The sequence below is a fragment of the Pavona decussata genome, unplaced genomic scaffold (genome assembly GCF_977016875.1).
Source record: "Pavona decussata unplaced genomic scaffold, jaPavDecu1.1 SCAFFOLD_260, whole genome shotgun sequence".
NCBI classification, from domain to species: Eukaryota; Metazoa; Cnidaria; class Anthozoa; order Scleractinia; family Agariciidae; genus Pavona; species Pavona decussata.
Genome location: NW_028145663.1, coordinates 931,460 through 956,174, shown reverse-complemented (window position 1 = coordinate 956,174; position 24,715 = coordinate 931,460). Strand labels below are relative to the sequence as shown.

At 39.1% G+C, this 24,715-nt stretch overlaps 1 protein-coding gene across 2 annotated transcripts; it reads right to left on the bottom strand.

Moving 5' to 3' along the window:
• Positions 1–849: 849 nt before the first annotated feature.
• On the bottom strand, positions 850–17,773 carry LOC146456162 (adenosine receptor A2b-like). Of its 2 annotated transcripts, XM_085093469.1 has the most exons (3): positions 17,673–17,773; positions 2,961–3,384; positions 850–1,766 (listed from the first exon to the last, which is right to left on the bottom strand). In XM_085093469.1, exons 2-3 carry the CDS (start codon positions 3,335–3,337, stop codon positions 971–973), a joined length of 1,173 nt encoding a protein of 390 aa, XP_084949595.1. In that variant the 5' UTR covers positions 3,338–3,384; positions 17,673–17,773; the 3' UTR covers positions 850–970. The 2 variants fall into 2 exon arrangements, with proteins under 2 accessions (XP_084949595.1, XP_084949596.1); XM_085093470.1 differs by lacking the exon at positions 17,673–17,773 and having other exon boundaries at positions 2,961–3,427.
• Between the last annotated feature and the right edge of the window lie 6,942 nt (positions 17,774–24,715).

Genomic DNA, 24,715 nt, shown 5'->3' with positions numbered 1-24,715 from the left:
CCAAATCATTAATAAGAATTTTAAATTTGTAATAACAATGACAATGCCAACGGTCACATGGTACAGAATCCGCCATGCTAAAGAGCAAGTTGCGTACTGGGACATCCAAAACAAAGCGACTTCATCCAGTCAAACTTGAATTTTCTTTGTTTAGGATGTCCCAGTGCGTAGCTTGCTCTCCAACATATGGTGGATTTTGTACCATGTGACCATTAGCTTCAAAGGGCCCATTGCCGTTCATTATTTTCAAAGTAGTAAGCGTTGGAGTGCAAGCCCTCTTGCTACCGTAAGCAGCAGACAATGTTTAGATATGACTGTTGGCGAAACCGAAAATGGCTTAGAACACTATAAATCATAAAATAAATAAACAAACAAGCGAAATAAATATACAAACTGAACATAATCCAGGCAAATCAGTTGGCTATTTACGAAACATGATTTTGGATTTGAAAACGAGGCTACCGTGAAACAAATCCAAGTGGAATAGGCTCCTTTCGAAATATTAAAATTCAGCTTGAATGCGAGGCCTAGAGGACACGAACAACACAAATGAATAAACATGATAATTCAGTTTCATTTGTTTGTGTTCTCCAAGCCTCATTATAAAGTTGAATTTTAATATATCGAAAAAAGCCTACAGACCCTTATCACTCGGCGGCCATGTTGAGTCTCGGGAGAATAAAAAGCTTTTCTTTTTTTTTTTTTTGCACGGCTAGCCTTGCACTGAAATCGCGTCTGGCCGAGGCTTAACGCGCAAAAACAAAACTTTTTATTCCCCCGAGACTCAAGATGGCCGCCGAATGATAATGGTCTATTTTCCAATTGGTCAGAGCGGGACTTGAACCCGGGACCTCAAGACGCTCAAACCACTCGGCCACACCACCTCCGCTAAATTAGAAGTATATCTTCGGAAAGTTTATCGATTATCTTCACCAGCTCAGAGAGCTTAACCAGCATTGGTAGGTAGATATTATTCACATTCTACTTGAACGCATGAAGAATGTTTTATCTTGTTTTTCACGTTTCCGTCGATTCTTCCATCATTAGTGTAGCTCCACTGCTCAATATGTTTGGCACGTTTGCTTGTTAATTCGAAGGTGTTTCTTCCAAGAAAGTTTCCTCTGGTGAATGAGACGTTGAAATGCTTGCTAAAAGTGTTCAAAATCCTGTTCAAAATCTGTCTGAACGCCTCCTTGAAAGGTCTGCTTTTCAAAGCACAAATCAGTGGGTTTAAACTTATCGCTAACAAATACAAAATCTTCAGACTAGGAAGAAGAATGTACTTGACATTGAATTGACTGGGATTCAGCTTTCTGCCACTCGGGGGATGAAATGCTGTAATGAATATCACAGCAAGTAGAGGCGTGAAACACACTAATGCTGAAAACACGGTGATTGCTACTGTCTTGGCGGCTCGCATTTCAGTGAGGCGCCTTCGTGACACGGCGTCTTCTGCCACGCGGATACGTCTGTATTGTCGGAAAGAGATGATGAATATCCACGCATGCGTTACTAACATTATTCCGCAGGGCACGAAGACCGTTAGTGACATCATGAACAGGAAATGAGGCACAATTGTTTGTAATTCTTTCTCTTCGGGGATTTTGTTGTTTTGAGGGCAGCCATATATCAACTGCAGTAAAATGATACCCTTTTTTGGATCGATACGGTGAACAATGTTCGCAAAAGCTCCTTCCAGCGCGCCCACAATCCAGAGCGCAGTTATTATGGCTAGCGTCCGCTTCTTTGTCACTAATGTCGGATATCTGAAAATAAAGGAAGAGGGAAACACAGTTGGCAATGTGCTCAAAGCTAGAAATACTTAAAGGGGAAGTATCAGGGGAATTTGGTGTTACATCAAAAACTCCAAAAAGTTTTTTTTTAATTCAATCAACAGAAACCTAGAAAGTATTGCTCAAATTTTGTAAAGTATCACTCCAGTGTACGAAGACTATCGATGAGTTTCTCTTACCACAGATCGACTGGGTTACAATGGTCTGCAACTTGAAAAAAATAGGTTAACTGTTTTCAAATTTTCACGTTTTCGTTCTCAAAATGCACTAGAGCAGGTCAGGAGTTGTTCCTTTTAAGAATTCAGTTGATTTCTTCTTCTTGATGTTCTGGAATTATTTTGTAACTAAGTAAAGGTGTCGCACAATTTTAACAATAAAAGATCAAAGTCCCCTCGTTCGACGTTCTCAACCATTGTATTTGTTGATTGTGAGATCTAAACAGTGGCGTAGTATCAAAACAAAGTCACCTTTAGCCTCGCTTCAATGCAAAGGCCTGGTCACAAAGCAAACATCAATCTTTTTGATTTGTGCCAAGTTTGCCCCAGTTAAAAATGGCGGCTATCTAGCATGAAAAGGGCTGATTTAAAAAGCGCTCAAGGAAAAAAAAAATGGAACAACAATAAAAACCCTAGAGTAAAGTTTCTAAAATATTGAAAGGCAAACCACACTTTAGTAACCTACTTTTGGAGACCCTTCATTTGAATCAAAACCATCAACGGGATTTGAAAGTTAAAAGCTTGCAGGGGATAATAACTGCTACGTGGGGGCTCGTAGAAATGTACTGCTCAAACAGCCTAATCTGATGGTTTTATAATAGAAGCTTTATTTAACGAGGGTAGCAGTTAGTAATAGCTGAATGCTAATAGTTAGAACCACCAGCTTATCACTATCTAGTATGATTTTCATTAATTATTTCACGTGAGCATTTCATCCACAGATTTAACTTTCTTCCACAGATTTAACTTTCTTAACCACCTTACGCGACTAGAGATTCGAGAAACGAAATACTATCTATGCAGCCCTTGCAGACATTATAACTGATCAAACCAAACATTTTACCATTTATTATTATTACCAGAAAACAGCAAAACCGTTCTACCTTCCTTCCCCTCCTTCGTAGAGCGAATACCTCCTCCTATTTACAGTGAATGTTCAGTTCTAACATACCTCAAGGGCCTTTTAATAGCCACAAGCCGATCCAAGGAGATTACAACCAGGTGTCCCATTACCACACAAAATAAAGCAATATCGATTTTTGAAGACCATTTACACAAATCTGGCATTATTGCATGACGGTGGCTCATGGTCAGAGAAACAGCGTAACTCGCTAGAACCGGGATGAACATAAGGCTCGCCAGTGACAGGCTTACAAGGAGATAGTTAGCCGGGGTCTTTAGCCCTCTTGTTCTGCACACCGCAAGTAAAATGAGCGAGTTCCCCAGGGCTGCTGTTAATATGCCTGTTACTGAAAGTGTGACGAAGATTCCCGTCAAATAAACTGGCGAGTTGACCGCAATGCAGGTGGTAGTTGGTTTGGGAAGCATCTTGAAGTCCCAGTTATCTCTTCAGGATTAAAACACCTAAAACAAAACTGCAATCAACAGCCAAAGTTAACGCCATCTTCTTTGAACGGGTTAAAAGCCTGCGAACAGGCTTCCAGAATACTGTTCGAAGCCTATCCGCAGGGTAGAGCGTTTTGCTTTTGTTTTACAGCCAGTTAACGATCCATGTTAAACCAAATCGTGTTAACTGGGTACTGTTGATTGTCTTGGAGAACTTAAGAGGGAATACGGCTGAGAGGTATGGCTTTCGCACTGAGTTTTCAGCCCCTTTTTTCTATGTAATCTCCTCGCGGTTCCAATGTTACATAGAAAAATCACTAAAAAGTATAACTAATTTATGGTTTGTTCTCCCTTTGAGAAAATCATGGTGTTCTGGGAGCATTCTTTAGATTATTCCTTGAGATTCGTCTTGGTCAACGACTGAAAACGCCTCGTCACTATATAGGCGGTTTTATTTCTTGGTTTGTGCAATCCTTAAAGAGTATTTCCATTGAATATTGCTGGAGGCTTATCTGAAGGCCAGAGGGCTACTTCCTTTCTACAGGAAGTTAATGCTGCATGAAAATCGCCTGAATTGAGTTTTCAACAAAATTTCCTCAGGGAGAACCTTGAGAGGAATACTTCTGAGAAAAAAAAACGTTTTTTACTACGAGTTTTAGTATTGTTTTTATTAAATCTCGTCTAGTGTTTAATTATCCAATCCAAACATGTCATCGTAACTTTGCAATATACAGCATCTTTTCGACTTTCGATTTTCAGTTTATCGTTTGTGAAGAAGAAGACGAAGAAGCATTGGGGGTGGAGGGGGGGGGGGGGGGGCGCTTGAATTTTAGTAAAATTGAGAAAAAAAAAAAAAAAAAAGAATTAAAGAGATGCCATTCATAAATTCTAACTCGGTTCAAAAACTCATTAATAATTCATAAGCCCATTGACCTATCAAATGGTCGATAATACATCACTTGCAGTGATGCGGTCTTTTATCAGCTGATAAAACACTCCTCATTAGTATGCGGTGTTTTTCTCATATGCTAATTTCCAACGTTTACAAAAGCATAATTGTTATGAACTCTATTGACACACTTTTCCAGGAATGTTTTTGAAGCCGTTCAAAAACCTCGCAGCACGTGTTTTATCGGGTCTTAAACACTCCTGCTCGTTTTTTAAACATAACTTAAAGAGACGCCAGTTATAAATTTTCACTCGGTTCACACTTGTTCACGATTAAGTTCATTGTAAGCACAGTCATTTTCTTATGGCCACGTGATTGCTGTGAAGATAAGAAGCTGAAATTCAAGCTTCAAGTTTCAAGTTTTTTTGTTTCCACATATTAATTTTAAAAACACAAAGAACAGGAATTACGGAGAAAGGAATGTGGAGGTGTAAAAGCGAAAACCCGTGGGGTTAAAAAGTGTTTACACACCTGATGTCTTACTTTACAAAAGGATATCCGCATTTAAATTAATCTTAGTTGGCGAGCGTCAGCTGATAGCCAATTTGCACTTTAATAGGCTTAAATGTGGTCATTTCACGTTGCTGTTTTCCCGCCGACGACAAAGAAATGTACCAAAATGTAAAACGCACGTGCAGAGCGATTGTTTTTGCTCATTAAAGCTATTGTTTTGCGGCGTTGTCGTTGTCGTTGCCGTCGCCTTACTCAGTTAAGCTCCCTTTTGTATGGGAAGTTCATGCCCTCTTGTTCTCAAAATGCCAAAATCATAAAATTAACGCTTACTTTTATTTCATTCTCGTTTATTTTCTTGGAGCATTTAATTCTGCGTTAATTTCTCATCGAGGCTACTTCCGTCATTTCAACTCAGAATCCTGAATCCTGTCCTTCCTCAAGAGGCAGGATTTTTCTCTTTTCAGTTTACTCTATTCTTTTGAGTACGCCCGGAGCTAGTACGGCAAGTCTTCAGATCAGCTATCGATCTCCGGCGTAATCATCCGGTTTCTTATATAAGCTCAGTTGTATGTTTTACTAAAAAAAAAATGCCCTTCCTCTGCGTGAATTTCCTTCGCTTAGAAGAAATTCTGCCTGCTTCATTTTGAGTTCTTGCCTTCGACCTCGTGTTAATCTCCTTTATTTTGTAAATTTTTTCGTCCTCCTCCTCATTCCGCCTGATTCATTTCACCTTAATTTAAGCAATGTCAAATTATTTCCTATAATAAGGTATATGGAAAATTTACCTTCCTTTCCAGAGGCTAAATCAAGTTGCTTGCTTCGAGGTAAACAAATTTCCAGCGGAAACTTGGGTAAGGTACATCAACATATGATGGTTTTTGAAGAGCTGACAATTTGCGCTCGTATGCCTGGTTGAACTACCTCAAGTAAATGGTTTATAAATTAACTGCATTTACGTACTTAACATGCGCAATGGAAATTGATCAATCTTAAACCCCTCGGGGTAAGTTCTAATCAAGCACTTCGCTTCCTGTCTAATTTGTTTGACCTAATGTTTCACTTCTCAGTTTAAAACGTTCTTTTTTTTCTCCAAAAACCGTTTTTCAAATGTAGGAATTAGAAAAATTCAGTGAAGTCTGGTTGAAAATCATTTGAAAATGTACTGTTAGTTATGTATGTTGGCTTTTGGAAAATAGGAATTAAGTCAGCACCTGTCCACAAACAAAGACTTGTTGTCAACGTCAACAATCCATCAACAGATCATGAATTTTGTTAATTGCTTCGTGACAATAGCTTGGGTATTTCCTGAACTTGACGAAGAACTTTTTTAAAATATATAGAGAGACTTAGAATTAACGTCCACGGCGAACGGCAGAAATGACCACGTGACCATGTTTATTCTACATTTGGCGCTCGCTGTTTTCAGTTTCGCAGTAAAATAGACCATTTTACAGTTGTTGCTGTGTAACCTGGCTTATGGCTGGAAGCGAGGCTGCCGGTGACCTTGTTTTGATACAAATCTCTTTACTTTTCTTATTCAAATGCAGTCTAGTTTGCATCACAACAACACAATTTACATGATAAAAACAGTGAGGTCTGTATCAATACAAGGTCACCGGCAGCCTCGCTACCATTAATAGGCCCGGTCACTGAGTAAGCGTAAAATGGCCTATTGAGCAGTTTTGGGTTAGCATCAGAAGCCAAATTTATTTTACACTATTCCCCTCAATGTACTTATTTTTTCAAGAAGTCATAAACGTGAATCTCGCGTTTGCCGTTTGCCGTAAACGAGATTCTAAACGCGTTTACGTCAAACGGCAAGCGTGAGAGTCGCGTTTATGTTTACTTGAAAAAATGAGTTCATGGATAAGAATAGTGTAAAATAATTCCGGTCTTTGATGCTAATGCAAAACTACTCAATTTTACTGAGAAGCGGCAAATATAGGGTAAACATGGTCACATGGTCATTTTTGCCCTTTGCCGTAAACGCAACTCTAAAGCCGGCGACACACCGGGCGATTTTATTCGCCGATCGCGGCGAATTTGATCGCCAGCGGAAATCCCAAGCGAATTTCGCCACCGATTGATGCGGACACACCTGGTGAGTTTTTTTCGCCGATCGCGGCGATGTGGCACTTCAACCTTTTTCCCGGGCTCCATCGAGGGGCGTTTTGAAAAGTCATTTGATAAAATCACCCAACCTGATTGGTTGACTTTAGTGGCGATGAGCGTAGAAAATCGCGGGAAAGGGCACATTTTGGCGAATGCCAGCGAATTTAATCGCCGATATCTGACATGCCAAATATCGGCGAATTTATACGCTGATCGCCGCGATCAGCGTATATAATCGCCAGGTGTGTCGCCGGCTAGTAATAATCAAAGATTAGGGAGTGCGTTCGATGATCTCGATCCCACTCTCTCTCTCCTTTGCCAAGTTGGTGATGATGTCATACGCCCCTGCAAAATCTGCGGGGATGCCAGATACGCGCCCCAAGATCCATTCATTGTTTCGTTCATTGTCCCATACAACCTCTTGTGTTACGTGATAAAGATAAGGATATGTTTTGAATTTTATTAGTTAATTTTATGTATTCGTGGGTAACAAGGTGTGAGTTTACTCGTAGAACAAGTCAAGTTCGAGCCCGAGTCAAGTTTGAGTCACGAGCCAAGTTCGAGTCAGGATCCAACTTTTTTTATGGGTACTCTCTTTGGCCATCACTTATAACTACTGAATTAAAGACATGTTATTGTGCACTGAACTGTGCGACGGTCTTTCCTAAATCCTGTTGTTGTACAGTAAAAATTCGATCGAGGCGAATTAGGGCGAGGAGATACCGAGGTATTCAGAGTGGCCAGTGTGCGAGATAGAAAGAATCCCCGAAGCGTCGTTTCTGCTCAAGGACTATACTGGGGGAAATTTAAAATCACCCTGGCTACAAACGAAAAGACGTTTTTGAACAGGTTGAGTTCTAAAAACAGAGTAATAATGCACTCACCACGGGTAGGGATGCTTACAGTGAAGCCGGGAATGATGTAGCTGGGCTATAAATGCTCCTTGGATAACTTAGTTTTGTTCACCGGACATATAGGAACTGGGTTAGTGTGTGATTTAATGTACGGAACAGCTTTAGGGAATAGAAGAAGGCGAGAACCGGTTGGCGTTCAGGGCTTTTACATCAGTTTTAGGATGCTCTCAGGTTTACCAATGTCACCGTGAGCTACAGTAGTGGAAAACGGCCGAGTTTCGCTAGCTAGCACTGGTGTTTATGTCGTTTTACAAGCTTAGTGGGATTTCACAAGTTTCACTGAAGGTAATTTAACTTTGTTAGGTACTAGAAGTTGGCGATGATTTCGGCTGTTCAGTGCGTAGAGATCAAAAGAATTTCAAATGAAACTCGATGCATTTATTTGCGCAAAATGTTATATGTGATGAGAGGATTTATAGATATTACGGTTTATTGAACTTGAAACTAAGGAACTAACTTAAACATAACCTGTTGTATTCATTTAGGCGTAAACGGTTCCTATAAGATCATAACTGTAATCTGATTGAGCGCTGTAGTGTTATTGTAACCGGCGCTAGCCTTTTGTTTAACTGTTATCCACCTGTGTAACCTTTGAAAGTAATTAATGTTTCAGAATAAGCTTAGGTTTCATCCAATCAGAGACGTTCAGAAATTATTGTTGTATTCTGTAATCTGACTCGTTGGAAAATGATGTAATTCGAATCGTGTCACTAGCTTAGGCTTTTAAAAATACGAGTGCTTTGTAAGATTTTCTTTGGTTACATCCTTGGATAAAGTTTTGGTATTAAGCCCTACGTTGGAGCCAAGTTCTGTGTGGTTTTACTGTCTCAGAGATATTCGCTTGCCGTGTGAGATCTCGGTCCTTCCTACAGCCAGCAAGTGTACCCCAGGAAAAAGGCCTTTACTCAAGTGATTTTGAAGAGTTTTCCCGTCCGTCCGTAAATCCGTTTTGGGTACCTCAGGATTTGCTTTAAAGCCTGTATACAGTGGTTCAGTCATATCTGTAGACAACATAGTGGGTCAAGGTTGTGTAAACTGATCACAAGGCAGTAAAAGCTGGTCAGCCGTCGGTGTGTCCTTTAAACCTTCTGCGAGCGTATAGAGATGACTGGTTGTGGCGTAGTTTCTCCTTCACAATACACTGGACCAAAGTCATCCAAAAGATCGTTCCCCTCGTGTTCAGATTCGTAACCAGTCGCCAAGGTCTTCATGGCCATCAAGTTCACTTGCATCTTCAAATTGGCTGTTGGGTACTGTGGTATCTATGAACTGTCCCAACGAAGGATCACTTTCACTATCAAAGGCAGCGACACGGTTTGGTTGTCGTGGTGGGACAAACCTCGTGAGCGTACTGGAAATCCCCTTGACCGCATACTTGTATCAGGAGTGGGCAACGCGTACCTGGGTACTTGTTGTCGTTCATGGTTTCTTTGTTGAGGACGACTGTTCTGATAATGGCCACTCATGCCACAAGAAAAAAATACAAGTCGCCCATCTCTTGATCTTTCCCGATCGTTTCGCGTCTCTTGTCGTCGCTGTGCAAGACCATTAATGCGGGCATCCACCCGTCTATCCAAACTAGTGTGCTGGCACGGGGATGCTCTGGAGTCTTTGCTTGCTTGGCGAGAGGCACGCCAGTACTTGGGGATCTTTAGTACACGTTCTTTTTAACAGCGCAAAAGCAACAACATCTTTTATTCAGCTCAACTCAAAAACACATTACTGTCACTATATTCCTTTTATGGACAATTGCCCAGGACGTTACTTAAAACGTAAGTAATAATTTAGCAAGCGTTAGTTAGGTTCATTGGTTAACGGAGTAGCATAGTTAATCAGACGGCAGTAAAGGCAGATTTGGAGCTCTGAACAACTCAATGAAGGGTAAAATTATAACCCGAATTAGCACTGATCTAATAGCGTTGTTAGTTCAAGTTAAGGGGAAAGAGAAGGCGACTAATACAACAGGTATAAGCAGGTGGGGAAGTTTTCCCGCGCAAGTTAAGTTTCAGGTGCTTTCCATTGGTTCTGTTTTTAAAAGATAAAATCAACAATAATTGTTCCATCACATGACTTCCCCCTTCCGGAAAAACTCGACCTCGAGCGGTCAAACAGATAACATTACACATTCAGTTTTCTTAACAAATAAACAAACCTTAATTTCATTTGAAACTTAAGCGATCGGAAAATATCATAACTCTCAAACTTATATGGCGACTGAATCAGTTCTTCATTAATAGCTAACGGACGTTCATGACTGGGAGACATGGACTTTTGGCGTCCTGGAAACCTGGGCTACTCTCGGTCAAACAGATAACATTACACATTCAGTTTTCTTAACAAATAAACAAACCTTAATTTCATTTGAAACTTAAGCGATCGGAAAATATCATAACTCTCAAACTTATATGGCGACTGAATCAGTTCTTCATTAATAGCTAACGGACGTTCATGACTGGGAGACATGGACTTTTGGCGTCCTGGAAACCTGGGCTACTCTTGGCCCTCAATAAACATAATAAAACGGCTGCACTCGTGGCTATAAATACTATAAATAACGTCATAAAAATCGCGACTCGTTAAAAACGTTAGAATACGACTCCATTTTCTGTTGAAAACGACAACACTGCCGTCAATTTCAAAAACCAAACGAACTTAAAGGCTGCTGTTCGTATGTTAAAAAACTTTCATTTGAAATGTTCAATCTGTTTACTCTTGTTCCACTTTGCTCCTCAACGATCAGATAAGTTCAGTTGACGGAGGTAATCCCATCGTCTGTACGGGGAAGAATAGCAAAACTGCCTGAATATGCTGGCTTGTTGGTTATGTCAAGTACAGTCCTTTGTTCCTTTTTTTTTTTTTCTTTTGGTGACAAGTCCTGGTCTTTGTTCTTCTTATTAACTTGGAATTATAACGCAAATCCTCGTTGCAGTCAGCCTTTTGAATGTCCGGTTGTTACTCAGAGTAGTGTCGTCCCTGAGGGAGCCTGGCCTTTCCATTCCGTTCCTCAGGTGTTTCTGTTCATCGTTGTTCTTTTCGTGAAGAGAATTTTTGATCCACTTGATACCACGGTTTCTCCACCAAATGTACTGGTACGGGGATACTCTGCGGATCTTCGCTTGCTTGGCGAGAGGCACGCCAGTACTTAGGGATCTTAAGTACACGTTCTTTTTAACAGCGCAAAAGCAACAACATCCTTTATTCAGCTCAACTCAAAAACTCATTACTGTCACTATATTCCTCAGTTATGGACACTTGCCCAGGACGTTACTTAAAACGTAAGTAATAATTTAGCAAGCGTTGGTTAGGTTCATTGGTTAACGGAGTAGCATAGTTAATCAGACGGCAGTAAAGGCAGATTTGGAGCTGTGAACAACTCAATGAAGGGTAAAATTAGAACACGAATTAGCACTGATCTAATAGCGTTGTTAGTTCAAAGTTAAGGGGAAAGAGAAGGCGACTAACGCAACAGGTATAAGCAGGTGGGGAAGTTTTCCCGCGCAAGTTAAGTTTCAGGTGCTTTCCATTGGTTCTGTTTTTAAAAGATAAAATCAACAATAATTGTTCCATCACACTAGTACTTTGATTCAGAAGGTGGCCTTCCATACGTTTCATAAGTTCCGTAAGTTCGTCCAACTTATGTTGATAGTCCTTTGGTGGTTCCGAATATGCGGCGACTTTGTTTGACTTTGTAGTTGAAGGTGAAAGTTCGTTTAACTTCTTTGTTATTGTCTCCATTTGTGCCTGAAGAGACTGTTATTGCGAGGCATTGAGCGGAGCACTGGCACCTGTTGTGTTGGCGCGTACCTGTTGACTATGGTTAATTGCTTCAATCAATCGTTCTATCTGGCTATTTTCTGTGTTGCCAGTCATACGCCGTGAGATTGAATCAACAGTACGGGCCACTTCTTCTGCTTGCAAAAGTGTTTCCGGCATTCGTTCTAGAACCTTGACTTTCAATGATTGTATCAATCCCTTTGTAAAATACGTTACTTTGTTTACTTCAGCCATGTTTAGTCCACTGAATAGTTCGTGCATATCGTTAATATAATCTGACAATAATTCATTTGGACCCTGGCGGCGAGCAACTGAACGCTGTCACTTAACCCTCGCACAATCCTTCGTAGAATAACGTTTCAGTAAAGCTTGCTTTAGGGTGTTAAAGTCTCCTCACTCTTCGGGCAGTAATTCAAACATAAAAGTCTCTGCTGGGCCAGCAAGGTTGTCAATTAGGTGTGTTCTGGCAGCTGGGACATCCAAGCGAATTCCCTTGGATTCCAAAACTAACTCAAGTTTCTCAAACCAGCGGTTGATGTGTTCGTTTTCATATCCATGAAATTTGCTGATGTTTACATCTTTACTCAATAGTTTTTGAGTGAGATCAGTCAGGGCACAGATGTACTCTCCTTCCATGATGTTTAAGCTTGAATCGTCAGTAGCCAACCGTGTTCAAATTTTGATCGCTGTGCTTTTTCCAATTACTTGTTTTCTCTTCTTTCTTTCTTTCTTTCTTTCTTTCTTTCTTTCTTTCTTTCTTTCTTTCTTTCTTTCTTTCTTTCTTTCTTTCTTTCTTTCTTTCTTTCTTTCTTTCTTTCTTTCTTTCTTTCTTTCTTTCTTTCTTTCTTTCTTTCTTTCTTCCTTTCTTTCTTTCTTTCTTTCTTTCTTCCTTTCTTTCTTTCTTTCTTTCTTTCTTTCTTTCTTTGTTTCGTTGTCTCTTTGTTTCTTTGTTTCGTTATTTCTTTCTTTCTTTCGTTGTTTCTTTGTTTCTTTCTTTGTTTCTTTCTTTCTTTTTTTCTTAAGTTTCTTTTTTTCTTTCTTTCTTTCTTTCTTTCTTTCTTTCTTTCTTTCTTTCTTTCTTTCTTTCTTTCTTTCTTTCTTTCTTTCTTTCTTTCTTTCTTTCTTATCGCTCGACCCAGGAGGGTTTCGAGTTAAGGTTGGAGGAATGAGATGAGAGGATTTAAAGATATTTAGTTTAATTTGCTTTGTTGATGTACTGGCACGGGGACGCTCTGCGGATTCTCGCTTGCTTGGCGAGAGGCACGCCAGGATCTTTATTATCGAGTACACGTCCTTTCTCAACAGCACCAAAGCAACAACATCCTTTATTCAGCTCAACTCAATTCATTACTGTTACTATATTCCATTTACGGACACTTGTCCAAGAAGTTACTTAATCCGATGACACATTGTTTAGATCAGCATTAATTTACAAATCTTGGTGAGAATTATGGTGCACAGAACCGATAGAATACACTGTATGTGACTCAGCAAAACTTAAGTAATAATTTAGCAAGCGTTAGTTAGGTTCATTGGTTAATAGAGTAGCATAGTTAATTAGACGGCAGTAAAGGCAGATTTGGAGCTGTAAACAACTCAACTGATGAAGGGTAAAATTATAACACGAATTAGCACTGATCTAATAGCGTTGTTAGTTCAAAGTTAAGGGGAAAGAGAAGGCGACTAATACAACAGGTATAAGCAGGTGGGGAAGTTTCCCCGCGCAAGTTAAGTTTCAGGTGCTTTCCATTAGTTCCGTTTTTAAAAGATAAAATCAACAATAATTGTTCCATCACACTGATAAAGATATAAAAACCAACGTAGAAAATATTTAGTTCCTTAGTTTCAAGTTCAATAAACCGTAAACATAACCTGTTGTATTCATTTAGGCGTAAACGGTTCCTATAAGATTATAACTGTAATTGAGCGTTGAAGTGTTATAGTAACCTGCGCTAGCCTTTTGTTAAACTGTTATCCACCTGTGTAACCTTTGAAAGTAATTAATGTTCCAGAATAAGCTTAGGTTTCATCCAATAGACGTTCAGAAATTATTGTTGTATTCTGTAATCTGACTCGTTGGAAAATGATGTAATTCGAATCGCTTCACATAGTTTTGGTATTAAACCCTACGTTGGAGCCAAGTTCTGTGTGGTTTTACTGTCTCAGAGATATTCGTTTGCCGTAAGAGATCTCGGTCCTTCCCGCAACCAGCGAGTGTTCCCGAAGAAAAAGGCCTTTACCCAAGTGATTTTGAAGAGTTTCCCCGTCCGTCCGTATTTCCGTTTGTGAAGGTGAAACCTGTTTTCACACATAAAATATCTTCAGTGCAGAATTTCTTCAGAAACTTGGATCGAAGTTAGTCTAAGTGTGTATCGAAAGATACAAAGATCAAAAGAATTTAAAGATGAAAAGAATTTCAAATGAAATTCGATGTATTTACTTGTGCAAAACGTTAGTCATCTTCAGTGGCAGAATTTCTTCGGAAACTCGGATCGAGGTTAGTCTAAATGTATATCGAAAGAAAGTCAAGTTTCAGGTTGAAGAAGTATCCAAGTTTTAGCTTAAAGTCGTGTAACTAGGAGCAAAGAACTCGAAAGGTGTTTTAAAAGGAAGCGGAAGGAAAGCTCGAATTTAATGAGTCACGGCAGACAACTTTACAATTTAATATTTACTATTTGTATTTCCTTTGAGCAGAGACAACACTATAGAAAATTTTGTTTAAGAAATTGTCACAGTTTAATGAATCAAGTTTAAATCGATACAAGAAACCACTTTGACAGCCGGACAGAAGTTTCAAGATGGATTTTAATAGGACATTTTCACTATGGGGTCATTTGACTACAACTACCAGAATCCTTCAGTTTTTTGTTTTCTCGTGCTAATTAGAGCCATTGTTCTTTGCTGTCCACTGGGATTACAAAATTTGAATTTGAAAAGGAAAACGAAATGCATTCTGGTAGTTGTAGTCAAATGACGCCATCATGAAAATGGCCTATTGCCCACGCGCTTGCAAAATAAGTCGTTCACATGTGGCGTTTTCATTGACCAATCAGATTGAAGAACTTGACCTATTTTACGAGATGTTTTCTTCGGAAGACAAAACAACTGGCTACAAGATTATTATGAAATACGAAAAGTCCAAGAACTACTGCAAAGCTGACACGAAGTGTTAATATATTTTAAAACAATATGTCGGCTGGCACAGACCAGCCTTCTTCACAACCTCGTTCCCAGGGTCTCTCCTCCTCACGTCCCTGGATCGTGAATAGGAGAGACCCTGGGAATGAGGTTGCCTTCTGTTACTAAATTATAAGATGGAATTACAATATTATATAAATGGTAACTGTATGATGGGAGGAGCGGAAAAGACGTGAAATTATATTTTTTTTCCCATCAAACAATTGTGAATTGCGACATTTTCCATTTATATAATACTTGTAATTCCACGAATTCCGAAGATCAAAGACCTTAGTCCCCACAACACCAAAACGGTTTGGAGCTTAATTTTTAAATTTTGCTTGCGTTTAAAAGTTATGATCTGTTTAGCACACGGTTTTGCGCCAATGTCAAACTTCAAGACGGTGTAGGAAAAAAAACCCACCCGTGAAAAATTGCAGACACCTGTTTTGAGGCAATATGTGATGAAACATTTCCGATGTTTATCATGTTGCTCATGTAATCAGCGTGCGAAAACTAACCTGATTTAGGCAAAACGTAAATCCAACTTCTTTTTTCAAAATCACTAAGACATTTTTAAACTTGGACAGCAAACGCCGAGCCAATTGGTCTGCGTCATAATTTTGTTCGAGTGATTTTTACGCGAATAATGTAAAAATTCTTTAATGTACGTAGTTAATAGGGAGCTTAAGCAGCGACGACGGCAACGGCAACGAAAACGTCACCTGAAAATATAACTTTATTTCGATCATTTGTGCTACTTCGCGATTATTTCAACTCGCTCAACTTCTACAGAAGCGGCGAACTATCCAGGAACCAAATTGGTAGGAGTGCCGTTCAAGTTAAGAAAGAAAATGGAAAATTCACCGTCCTGAGCTCACGTTCTCCAAAAAACCTAGAATTTGGTTATTTCACGTTGTTGTTTTGTAGAGGACAGCGAAGAAATGTACCAAAATGTAAAACGCACGTGCAAAGCGATTGTTCCTGCTCATTAAACCTATCGTTTTATGGCGTTGTCGTTGTCCTCGCCGTCTTCGTGGTTTAAGCTCCCTAATGTCAGGTTGTGACACTTTGTGTTCGATATTAGGGACTTAACGCAAACACGACGCCGACGGCAACGAAAACGTCAGTAAAGAAAAGGCTTAATGAGCTAAACAATGCTGTGCACGTGCATTACAAATTTTGATACATTTCGTCGCCATCTTCGGCCAAACAACAACGTGAAATGCCCAAATTCAAGGTTTTACGGAGAACGTGAGCATATGACAGTAAATTTTCATTCTCTGGGCTAACTTGAAGACCGTTCCCACTAGTTCTGTTACTAGATAGTTCGGCCACATTGTAGAAGTTGAAAGAATTGGAATAAGCGCAAAGTAGTGCAAGTAACACGAACTTGTACTTTCAAGTGACGTTTTCGTTGGCGTTGCCGTCGTGGTTGCGTTAAGTCCCCGGTGGAAAATTGACGTGAGCGTTTTCAAACGAGGAATTACTTTCTACCTCGTTTTCTGGGGTCTTCGTTTTCGCGTTTTGGGGCCTTAGGTCTTCGATCTTCGTTTTCCACACTGCCTTACTCCGCCACCATAGATAACCCTTTTCACTAACTAATACGACAGAAATTGAACCGACCCTTACCTCTTACCAATTCTTGAATAAACAAAATCTGATTGGCTTACACGATGTCTAAAACGAACAGGTAAACAGAGTGACCGACGAAATTAAAGTCTTTTCACAATCATACTCGACAGAACGTGATCCTTTCCCACCTGCAAAATTTAACGTCTTTGACAAATGCTTTTTATATAGTTTCCGACAGTTTGGAGGATTTGCTGAATACTGTCTGAGGATCTTGAAATGGCCTTAAAAGAAAATTAAAATTTGATATTAACGAACAGGTAAACAGAGTGACAGACAAATTTTTCCCACCGGCAAAAATTAACGTCTTTGACAATACTTTTTTTAACTAGTTTCCGACAGTTTGGACGATTTGCTGATGACTGTCGGAGGGTCTTGAAATGGCCTTAAAAAAATGAAATCTGATATTAACGAACAGGTAAAAAGAGTGAAAGACGAAATTTTCCCCACCGGCAAAAATTAACGTCTTTGGGTGCGTTTTTTTAGGAGAAGCCGAAAACGGATTTGTGATTTCAGATCATTCCGATCATGCCGCATCAAAGGAACCAACGAATCCTTGTCCAGAGTGGATTCGTTTGTTCCTTTGATGCGACATGATCCGAATGATCTGAGATCACAAATCCGTTTTCGGATTCTCCCGAAAAAACTCACCCAAATTTGACAAATGCTTTTTATCTAATTTTCGACAGTTTGGAGGACTTGCTGAATACTGTCGAGGGACTTGAAATGGCCTTCAAAAAATTTGATTTTAAACAGCTCCTAGATTTTGTTTTAGTCTCGGCCGTACAAGCGTCCGCTGATTTATAGAGAAAACTAAAGTTTTTAGGCTAAAAAGAAGTTACTTTGAGTTTACTGGTTATAATAATTTTTCTGTTGCACAAATGACGTAATATTCCGGCTTAAAATGCGCAAACGCCGCACATTAAAATCGTTCTGACGATCTCCGAGAAAACACCCTTCACCCCTCAAATCCGAACTGATCTAGGGGTTGAAAATAGTGTGATTTCCTTTTATCATTCAATTTCAGAGAAAACGATAGCTTGCATCGTTGGCAGTATTCTTCGCTCGACGCGGCAGTTTATTTACCTTCGCTGCGGAAATTCTGCGCAAGTTTCTAGACTTCCTTTCCTCTCCTTTTTCGGGTTAACTTTCAAAAGCTGGCTTAACTCTTCAGTTATAATCAACAACAAACAGTTATGCTTATTTGAAATGTAGTGGATTAAATCTAATGTACTTTCCTTGCGTACCATTCACGCTAAAATTATGATCGCTCATGGAAAAAGCGTCTATGGATACATGTACTTACCGCAGTTTTTTGTGTTGCCCAATGATGAAGGCCTCGATAGTTCCTTCAAGAAACTCGTCAGGAGAACGTGAAAAAGGTATCCGCTGGCTGTTAGAAAATAGTTTTAACGAAGGTTTCTCGATGTGTCCCTCTTGAAGTAAGTAGCTTAACGACTTCTGACGCCTGAGGTACCCTTGTTTTTGAACACAAAAAATAAAGAGATTCACTTAGTGACGTAATTGGTTAATATTTCGCAAGTTTATAAATGCCCAGATCATCTTCCAAAACGCAACATCTACAAATGAGGAAAATAAAAAGCTTTTTTAAATGCTTAAAATTTTACTTCTGTTAACACTGAAATTTTCCCTTCGACCTTGCTGCCAAAACACCATGGACCTGTCAGTGATTTTTTGTTCGTATTTGTTTATAGGTGTGAACGACTGAAGGACTAAACTGGACACTGTACTCAGCTGTCATTGAAAACAGCTTTTTTAATATGGAAGGAAACATGGAAACGATACAAAAATTAATATTTCGCTAGTATATGAATGACCATCTACAATTTTTCTCTCGTGAAGTATAAAAGGTTTATTTTTAAATGATGAAAATTTTACTTCGATTAAAACACTGAAATTTTCCAATCGACGTCGCTGTCAAAACATCATGGAGTTGATTTTTATGAGTATTTTTTATATAAATATATATAGATGTAAAAGATTGAAGGACACTGTATTCAGCTGTCATTGAAAACAGCATTTTTAATATGGGAGAAAACATGTAAACGTTGCAAAAATTGATATTCAGCTAGTATATGAATGACCTGATTTTCTTCCAAAAAAGAAACATCTACCATTTTTCTCTCGTGAAGTATACTGGAGAAAAGATGAAAGTCACGGTTTTTTTCTTAATGCTTAAAATTTTACTTTGGTTAACACTGACATTTTCCAATCGACCTCGCTGTCAAAACCTGATGTAGTTGTTAGATTTTGTTCGTTTGTTATTTATATCATATGTAAACAACTGAGGGACACTCTGTCGTTCAGGAAACCAGCATTTGTAATATGGCTGTAAACATGGAAACGTTGCAAAAATTGCGAAATGCCGCATTCTCAAACAAGAGCCTGGGGCGGTCATTTCAAATCTCGTGCTTTTTGCCTTTATTAATAAATTGGCTTGAATTTTTCTAGTCTAAAATAAATAATATGCTATCGCGTTCCTGGCAGTATATTGTTTAGACTTGCCTATGCGCCGAAAGAGTGACCGAATTTACTTAACAATATATAGACTGTGACAGACATTGAGAAAGTCTAGATATTGCATTATTGTTTAGTAAATACTAAAATAGATCATGCGTTGTTTCTAACTTCTTTTCATTTCCATGACACCATAGGGGTGCTAGAGAGGCGGCTACATCGAGATCTATTATCTGCTCTACAGGAATTTCTTGGAAATAACCTTTTTCTCGTATTTTCGATCATTTTTGGTTTGCGTCCACGACTTTAATCCGAATTCACGATAATTAGTAATTTCAGTCTTTTAGAATTCGGCATATTGCTTTAATCATTATGGTTGAAACAGCTTTAAGCTGAGGTGACTGTAAGAGTAATAAGTCTTGTTTTGCAACTTCTGTATTGAATTTGTAACTAGAGCCATCGTAATTCAGTAATTTAAGGAAAAGGGCGGTACCTTAAATACGTCCGCCCCTTCTTCTCCAAATGTAATGTTTACCTTGTTGTTATGTAACAGTCTTTAAACTTTATTTCCTCTGTAAGATTGTTATTACGTATAGTTTAAACTCTGCAAAAGTGTTCGTTACAATTTTTGTATTTCTCATCTTGTTTTAATTTGATCAGATCCAAACCAGAACTGTAGAAGAAAATATGTTAATGTTAATGTGTGAACTGAGCAAGCGTACTTCGCTAACAAGTGTTAGATGATGCAGGATAGACGTTTCCTTGACAGGTCGGTTGTGGTCACGTTAAAAAGGGTTGAACAAGATTTTCAGGAGAGTTAGAAATTGTCGACAAGTTGAACAGTACAGAATAAAAAACGGTTAAAGAAGAGTGTTGGAGTGGTTTTCTTTCTCCAAGAGGCTCTCTTACAATAATACTTGAAGTTTCCTTGCTTATATTAACTTGTACCGCGTGCTCTGAGGAGCTTGTCAAAGTAGTTGCTGTTAGCTCAGATGAATTCAATGATCTAGTGTGATGATATATGTGATACGTGGTATTTTAACACCACAGTTCTTGCGACGAGTTTTCAAATGAAGATAAAGTTGACCACAGCGGGCCTAGCTATTAAGTTCACAATTTTTGTTGTGCATATGGCTGTACTTTCCAGGAGGAGAAATTTCTTACCTTTGATTGTTCTTTGTTCCATTCGGCTAATCAAAAGTTTGTTTTGGCCGGCTTTGGAACCACCGGGCCCAGAATGTTTCGGAACGGATTAAATATCTCTTTTGATGATTATATGCGGTGTAGTCTTCATAAAAATAAATTAAATAGGTAGCTATTTCCCCCAGAGGGAGGGGGGGGGGGGGGGCTCCCATATAAAAGGGATGCGCGGGGGTGATCGTCGTGCCCTACTACTAATAAAGGCTAACGTAAGCCTTCCTATGATTGGTTGATATCGGAATTTGTAATAGGTACCTTCCCTTTATTTAATGAGGAAAGTGTACCGTTCTTTCAAGGTTTTCGTTATGTTCTTCGAAATGTCCCACCAAAATAAAGCAACGGGAGAAATATAAAAATTACTAAAAACCTTTTTATCGATAAAAATTACACATTGACAATCATAAGTTTGTTAAATACTTAGTTGAAGTCTCAAGCAGTGTCCAGCGCTGTTGCTGCAAAACAACAACTTTCCAAGAAGAAGGGCGGTACTACAAGGCCACGCCTATTTCCATTAATTACAGTGTAGTGTTTACAAGTTTCAGTTACCTTATTAAAAATACAATACGTGGTTACAGAACAAAAAGTATTGACATTGACAATCCCCTTCAGACGGAAAGATCTAAAGATTATTATTATTCAAATAAGTACAGTGAAAACTAACTTAAATGACAAAATATCGCTTGTTATAAATTTGGTAAGAAACACTGAATATCTTCACTAAAAATGATAAAAACAAGAAAGGTGGCCAGTTCCAGGCAAATGCCAGCGAAAGGTTAACTTAAGGTCAGATGCAATAAAGTATAGCTTGATTAAATGTAAACAATGTATTGTTATTGAGGAAAAACCAATTTCAAACATTCTTGACGGAAAGATAAATTTCCTGAGAAACAGTCCAAAACAGAACACCTGCTTATACCAAATTTATATTAGGAGAAAACAACATTTGATCAGAGCTAGATCAGCATTACACTAAAACATAAACTGAACTTTTTAATATTTTTATCCCTTTGATTCCAATATTCACCATAAATAAAACACTTGTTGCATCGCTTCCCAACGCCGAACGATAAATAAACCGAAGAAATTATTGTAAAAAACAAATCGACGACAGTTTTCTATGGTCTATACTCTTATAGACCATAAAATAACGCCATAAAATGTTCAAAACCTGGCAGTGAAACTACTTCCCTGTGGCCTCGAGGTTCCACTTAAATTTTGAACATTTTATGACGTCATTTTATTGTCTATAAGAATATAGACCATAGAAAACTGTCGTCGATTTGTTAAATCCGTCTATTTTTGCTCCGAATGGGTGCCGAGAGAACATAATGGAAGTGTCAGTTACCTGTTTGACGGTTTAAGGCCAGAACTAAGCTTCAGATCATACAGAACAAAATTGGTGTTAAGAAAATATTTTTTTAACCGACTTTATGAAATCTGGATCTGGTCCCCATTCCATTGAACCCGCTCAAGAAAAAACGCAAGCACTTACTGGACATTCTCAATAAAGCACTAGCCAACCCAGAAACATTTGACCCCGTTGCCAGTGAACTTTCCGAAAGGGGCTCCATCGCTATTGTTGTAAAGATGAATATTTTGTCTGCTGGAAACTAATAAAAGTGTGTTGTTAGTTGGAGGAGGAAAATTTGAGGAATAGATGAGGTTCAAAGTCGAAGAAATGCATAAAATACTGCTGTCACGATTGGTCGTAATAATTAACTGACTCTCAGCCTGGGTAATAGTGTGTTCTTAAATTTTTCCTCGCGAAGCGAGGTTAATAAATTTGTCGGGCCGAAGGCCCGCCGAAGGCCGCGCTCTGGAGCTAAGCCGTGCTTATTCGAGCCGAACATATATTTATATGTTTAATATAATAAAATAATGAATTGAAGACTTCATCAGCTATTAAAGTGCTCAATAGATAAACTAGAGCAATATGTAGATTCTCAGAGTTGGATTATTTGGTTGAAGACATTTATTGCTACTCAGAGTTTCATGCTTCTTGCGAAGCAATCATCAGGCAACTGTCAAAAATAACGGATACATGTGAAGATATACAAAATTTGAAAATACAGAACAATGCCTAGTGGCGTGACATAGACGGATATGATAGGTCTAAGCGAGCACGGTCTGTAACAGGAATTTTTTGGAATGTCTACACGTGGATATAAGTTCGCTTCTATTGTTCAGTGTTGACATTTCAGGTCGACATATAATAAAATATTTCTCCCATAGACACAAATTGCATTTCTTGCTCACATTTGAATACGATCGGGCCTGTTTTATCTTGCGCCATTTGATGTTGTACATAATATTTCTATCCTTTAGGTTCCAAATATATTTACTTAATTCGGTTGCGTGCTTATACCGTTCGTTCCTAAATGAGCATACATGGTTTCTGTATCTTAACTTAAAAGCCGTGTCACAAAGACCGATGTATGTCTCTTTTGAGGTGGATGTTGTGACCTCGGCTTGGTAGATGATGCTTTGATCGTTGCATTTTCCGTCCATGGGGCACGTGCTTGAATTCCGGCAGTTACAATTACTATCATTGATGGCATCAGATTTATTAATTTGGGCTTTGTTGTGGCTGGAAATAATGGTTTTGATATTACTTATGCAGCTATAGCTCAATTTAAGCGTGTTACGGTTGAAAATTTTGTAAAGTGGATTTGATTTAGGGAAGTGCTGATCAATCAGGGAAAGGAAGCATTTTCCTACGTTCGTTTTAACATTCCTGCTGTAGGGTGGGTTGTACCAAAGAATGTTCCTTGGACGGTTTCTCCGTGATTGCTGCGTAGCGTTGTGTGACTCTTTGTAACACAGGTTGTAATTGTAGCCACTTTTGTTGAGTGCCTCTTGGTACACGGTTTTGGCGTTGTCAAAGCATTCTTGGTCTGAGGATATTTCAGAAAGCCGTTTGTTGATGGAATCTGGGATGTTTTTCAGGATAGAGGGTGGATGGTTGGATTTCTTGTGTACGTACAATGGGACGTTACCTTCCTTTGTGAATGGGTAGTGTTTGCCACTTTGTAGGTCAAGCGTGACGTCTAGGAAATTCACTTTGGTTTTGTTTGCTTCTATTGTTATCTTTAAATCATTTTCGCGAAAAATTTTGCACAGTTCCTTTTTGATCCTTTCAATTTCTTGTGGCGTTTTGTCGAAGGCCGCAAGACCGTCGTCGCGGTAAAGACCGATGTTTTGGCCATACTTTTCGGTGAGAAGGGATAACAGGTAGCAGCCAACTAATTCGCACGTTTCAGCACCGTCGAAAGAACCCATGGTAACATCGAAAAGATTGTTTGAAGATTTTTTCTCCCATGTGGAATCGTTGCTGAACAACAGCGAGCGTTTTGCGTGTACGATGATGTCCCGCTCATGTCTGCTGATGGGTCGGTACTTACCGGCAAAGAAAGGCCAGCTTCTCATTGATTGAAGGATAGAAGTCACATACGTCGAAACATATGAATGAGAGTGTCTCTTTATTCTCTAAGCTGTTGAACCATGATAAGACGCTGGAAGTGTTCTTCCACTGGTTGATTTGTGTGCTGCGGATTATGGCGGAGTTAATTTCATCAAGGATGTGCTTGCTAACTACACCGATTTCAGACTTGGAAGGGTTGATAAGGCGGCACGTCGGGTGGTCGTTGAATGCGGGTTTGTGATCTTTCAAGGTGATAAATGCATCTTTTTTTGCTAGCTTTTCAATTCGGTCGTCTAACTTGAGCCGTTTAGCTATGTTGGCTGACTGCGCGTCTAATTTTCCTGCAACACTATCGCTTGACTTCTTGTAGGTTTTCGTTACATTTTCTTGGATCAACTTGTTGTATGAGGCTGGATTCATGGTGTAATAATTGGTGGTTTTATCTGCTGGGATTAAGAGGCTGTCCGGTTTCCTGATTTTATTCTTGATGTCACTGTTCATTTGATTTTGGAAATTACATTGTACGTCCTTGAACTCAATATTTTGAATGAGGTTTAACATACCGTCTTCGAAGGGTATCAGTTCATTGATTCTCGGTGGCGAATTCCGTGATTTGAATCCGTAAGTTTCCTTAGCTGATGATTCCGTGGGGTTGAGAAAATGGTAGGCTTTCCAGCGCATTCGCCGTAGGAAGTGTTCTGTCTTTTGGATGAAATTCGTCATGTATTCGCTTCTCGATGGCAGTGGTATGTTCTTCGTTGAATAGCCCAAATTGACCTTCTCCATGACAATAGACGATGAGACTATCAGAGTGCTTTATATGTTTATATATTTCCGTGAAGGTGTCCGTGCTGTTGCCTGGCAACAGTGCGCAAACAAAGTATGAATGACGTCAGACTGTCTGGCGTCGTCTGAAAAAAATTTGCATACATCGGAAAAAATATGCGTGCATGATAAAATTTCAACTGCAATGTTCATCAATATTCACTGGATACAGAACTATCTCTCCAGAATATTTTTTAGAAATCTTTTTTGTGAAAGATTGCATTGAAGAAATTACACGTTTGTGGCCGCGGTAAAATAATTTTCCGTGGGAAATAAATTCATCGAACACGACAGCGCTGCACGCCCGTTGTACATTACGTCGCGTCAGAAATAGATTTTCAACTAGCCTGTGGAACTACGAAAAGACCATGCTCATAAAAAAAATCCTATGCCCCATTTAATCTCCTCATTTGATGCTACAGTAC

Coding starts and splice junctions, on each gene's coding strand:
- LOC146456162 (XM_085093469.1), bottom strand. CDS start 3,337: ATGCTTCCCAAACCAACTACCACCTGCATTGCGGTCAACTCGCCAGTT. Junction 1,767..2,960: donor GCTATTAAAAGGCCCTTGAG/GTATGTTAGAAC, acceptor CTTTATTTTCAG/ATATCCGACATTAGTGACAA.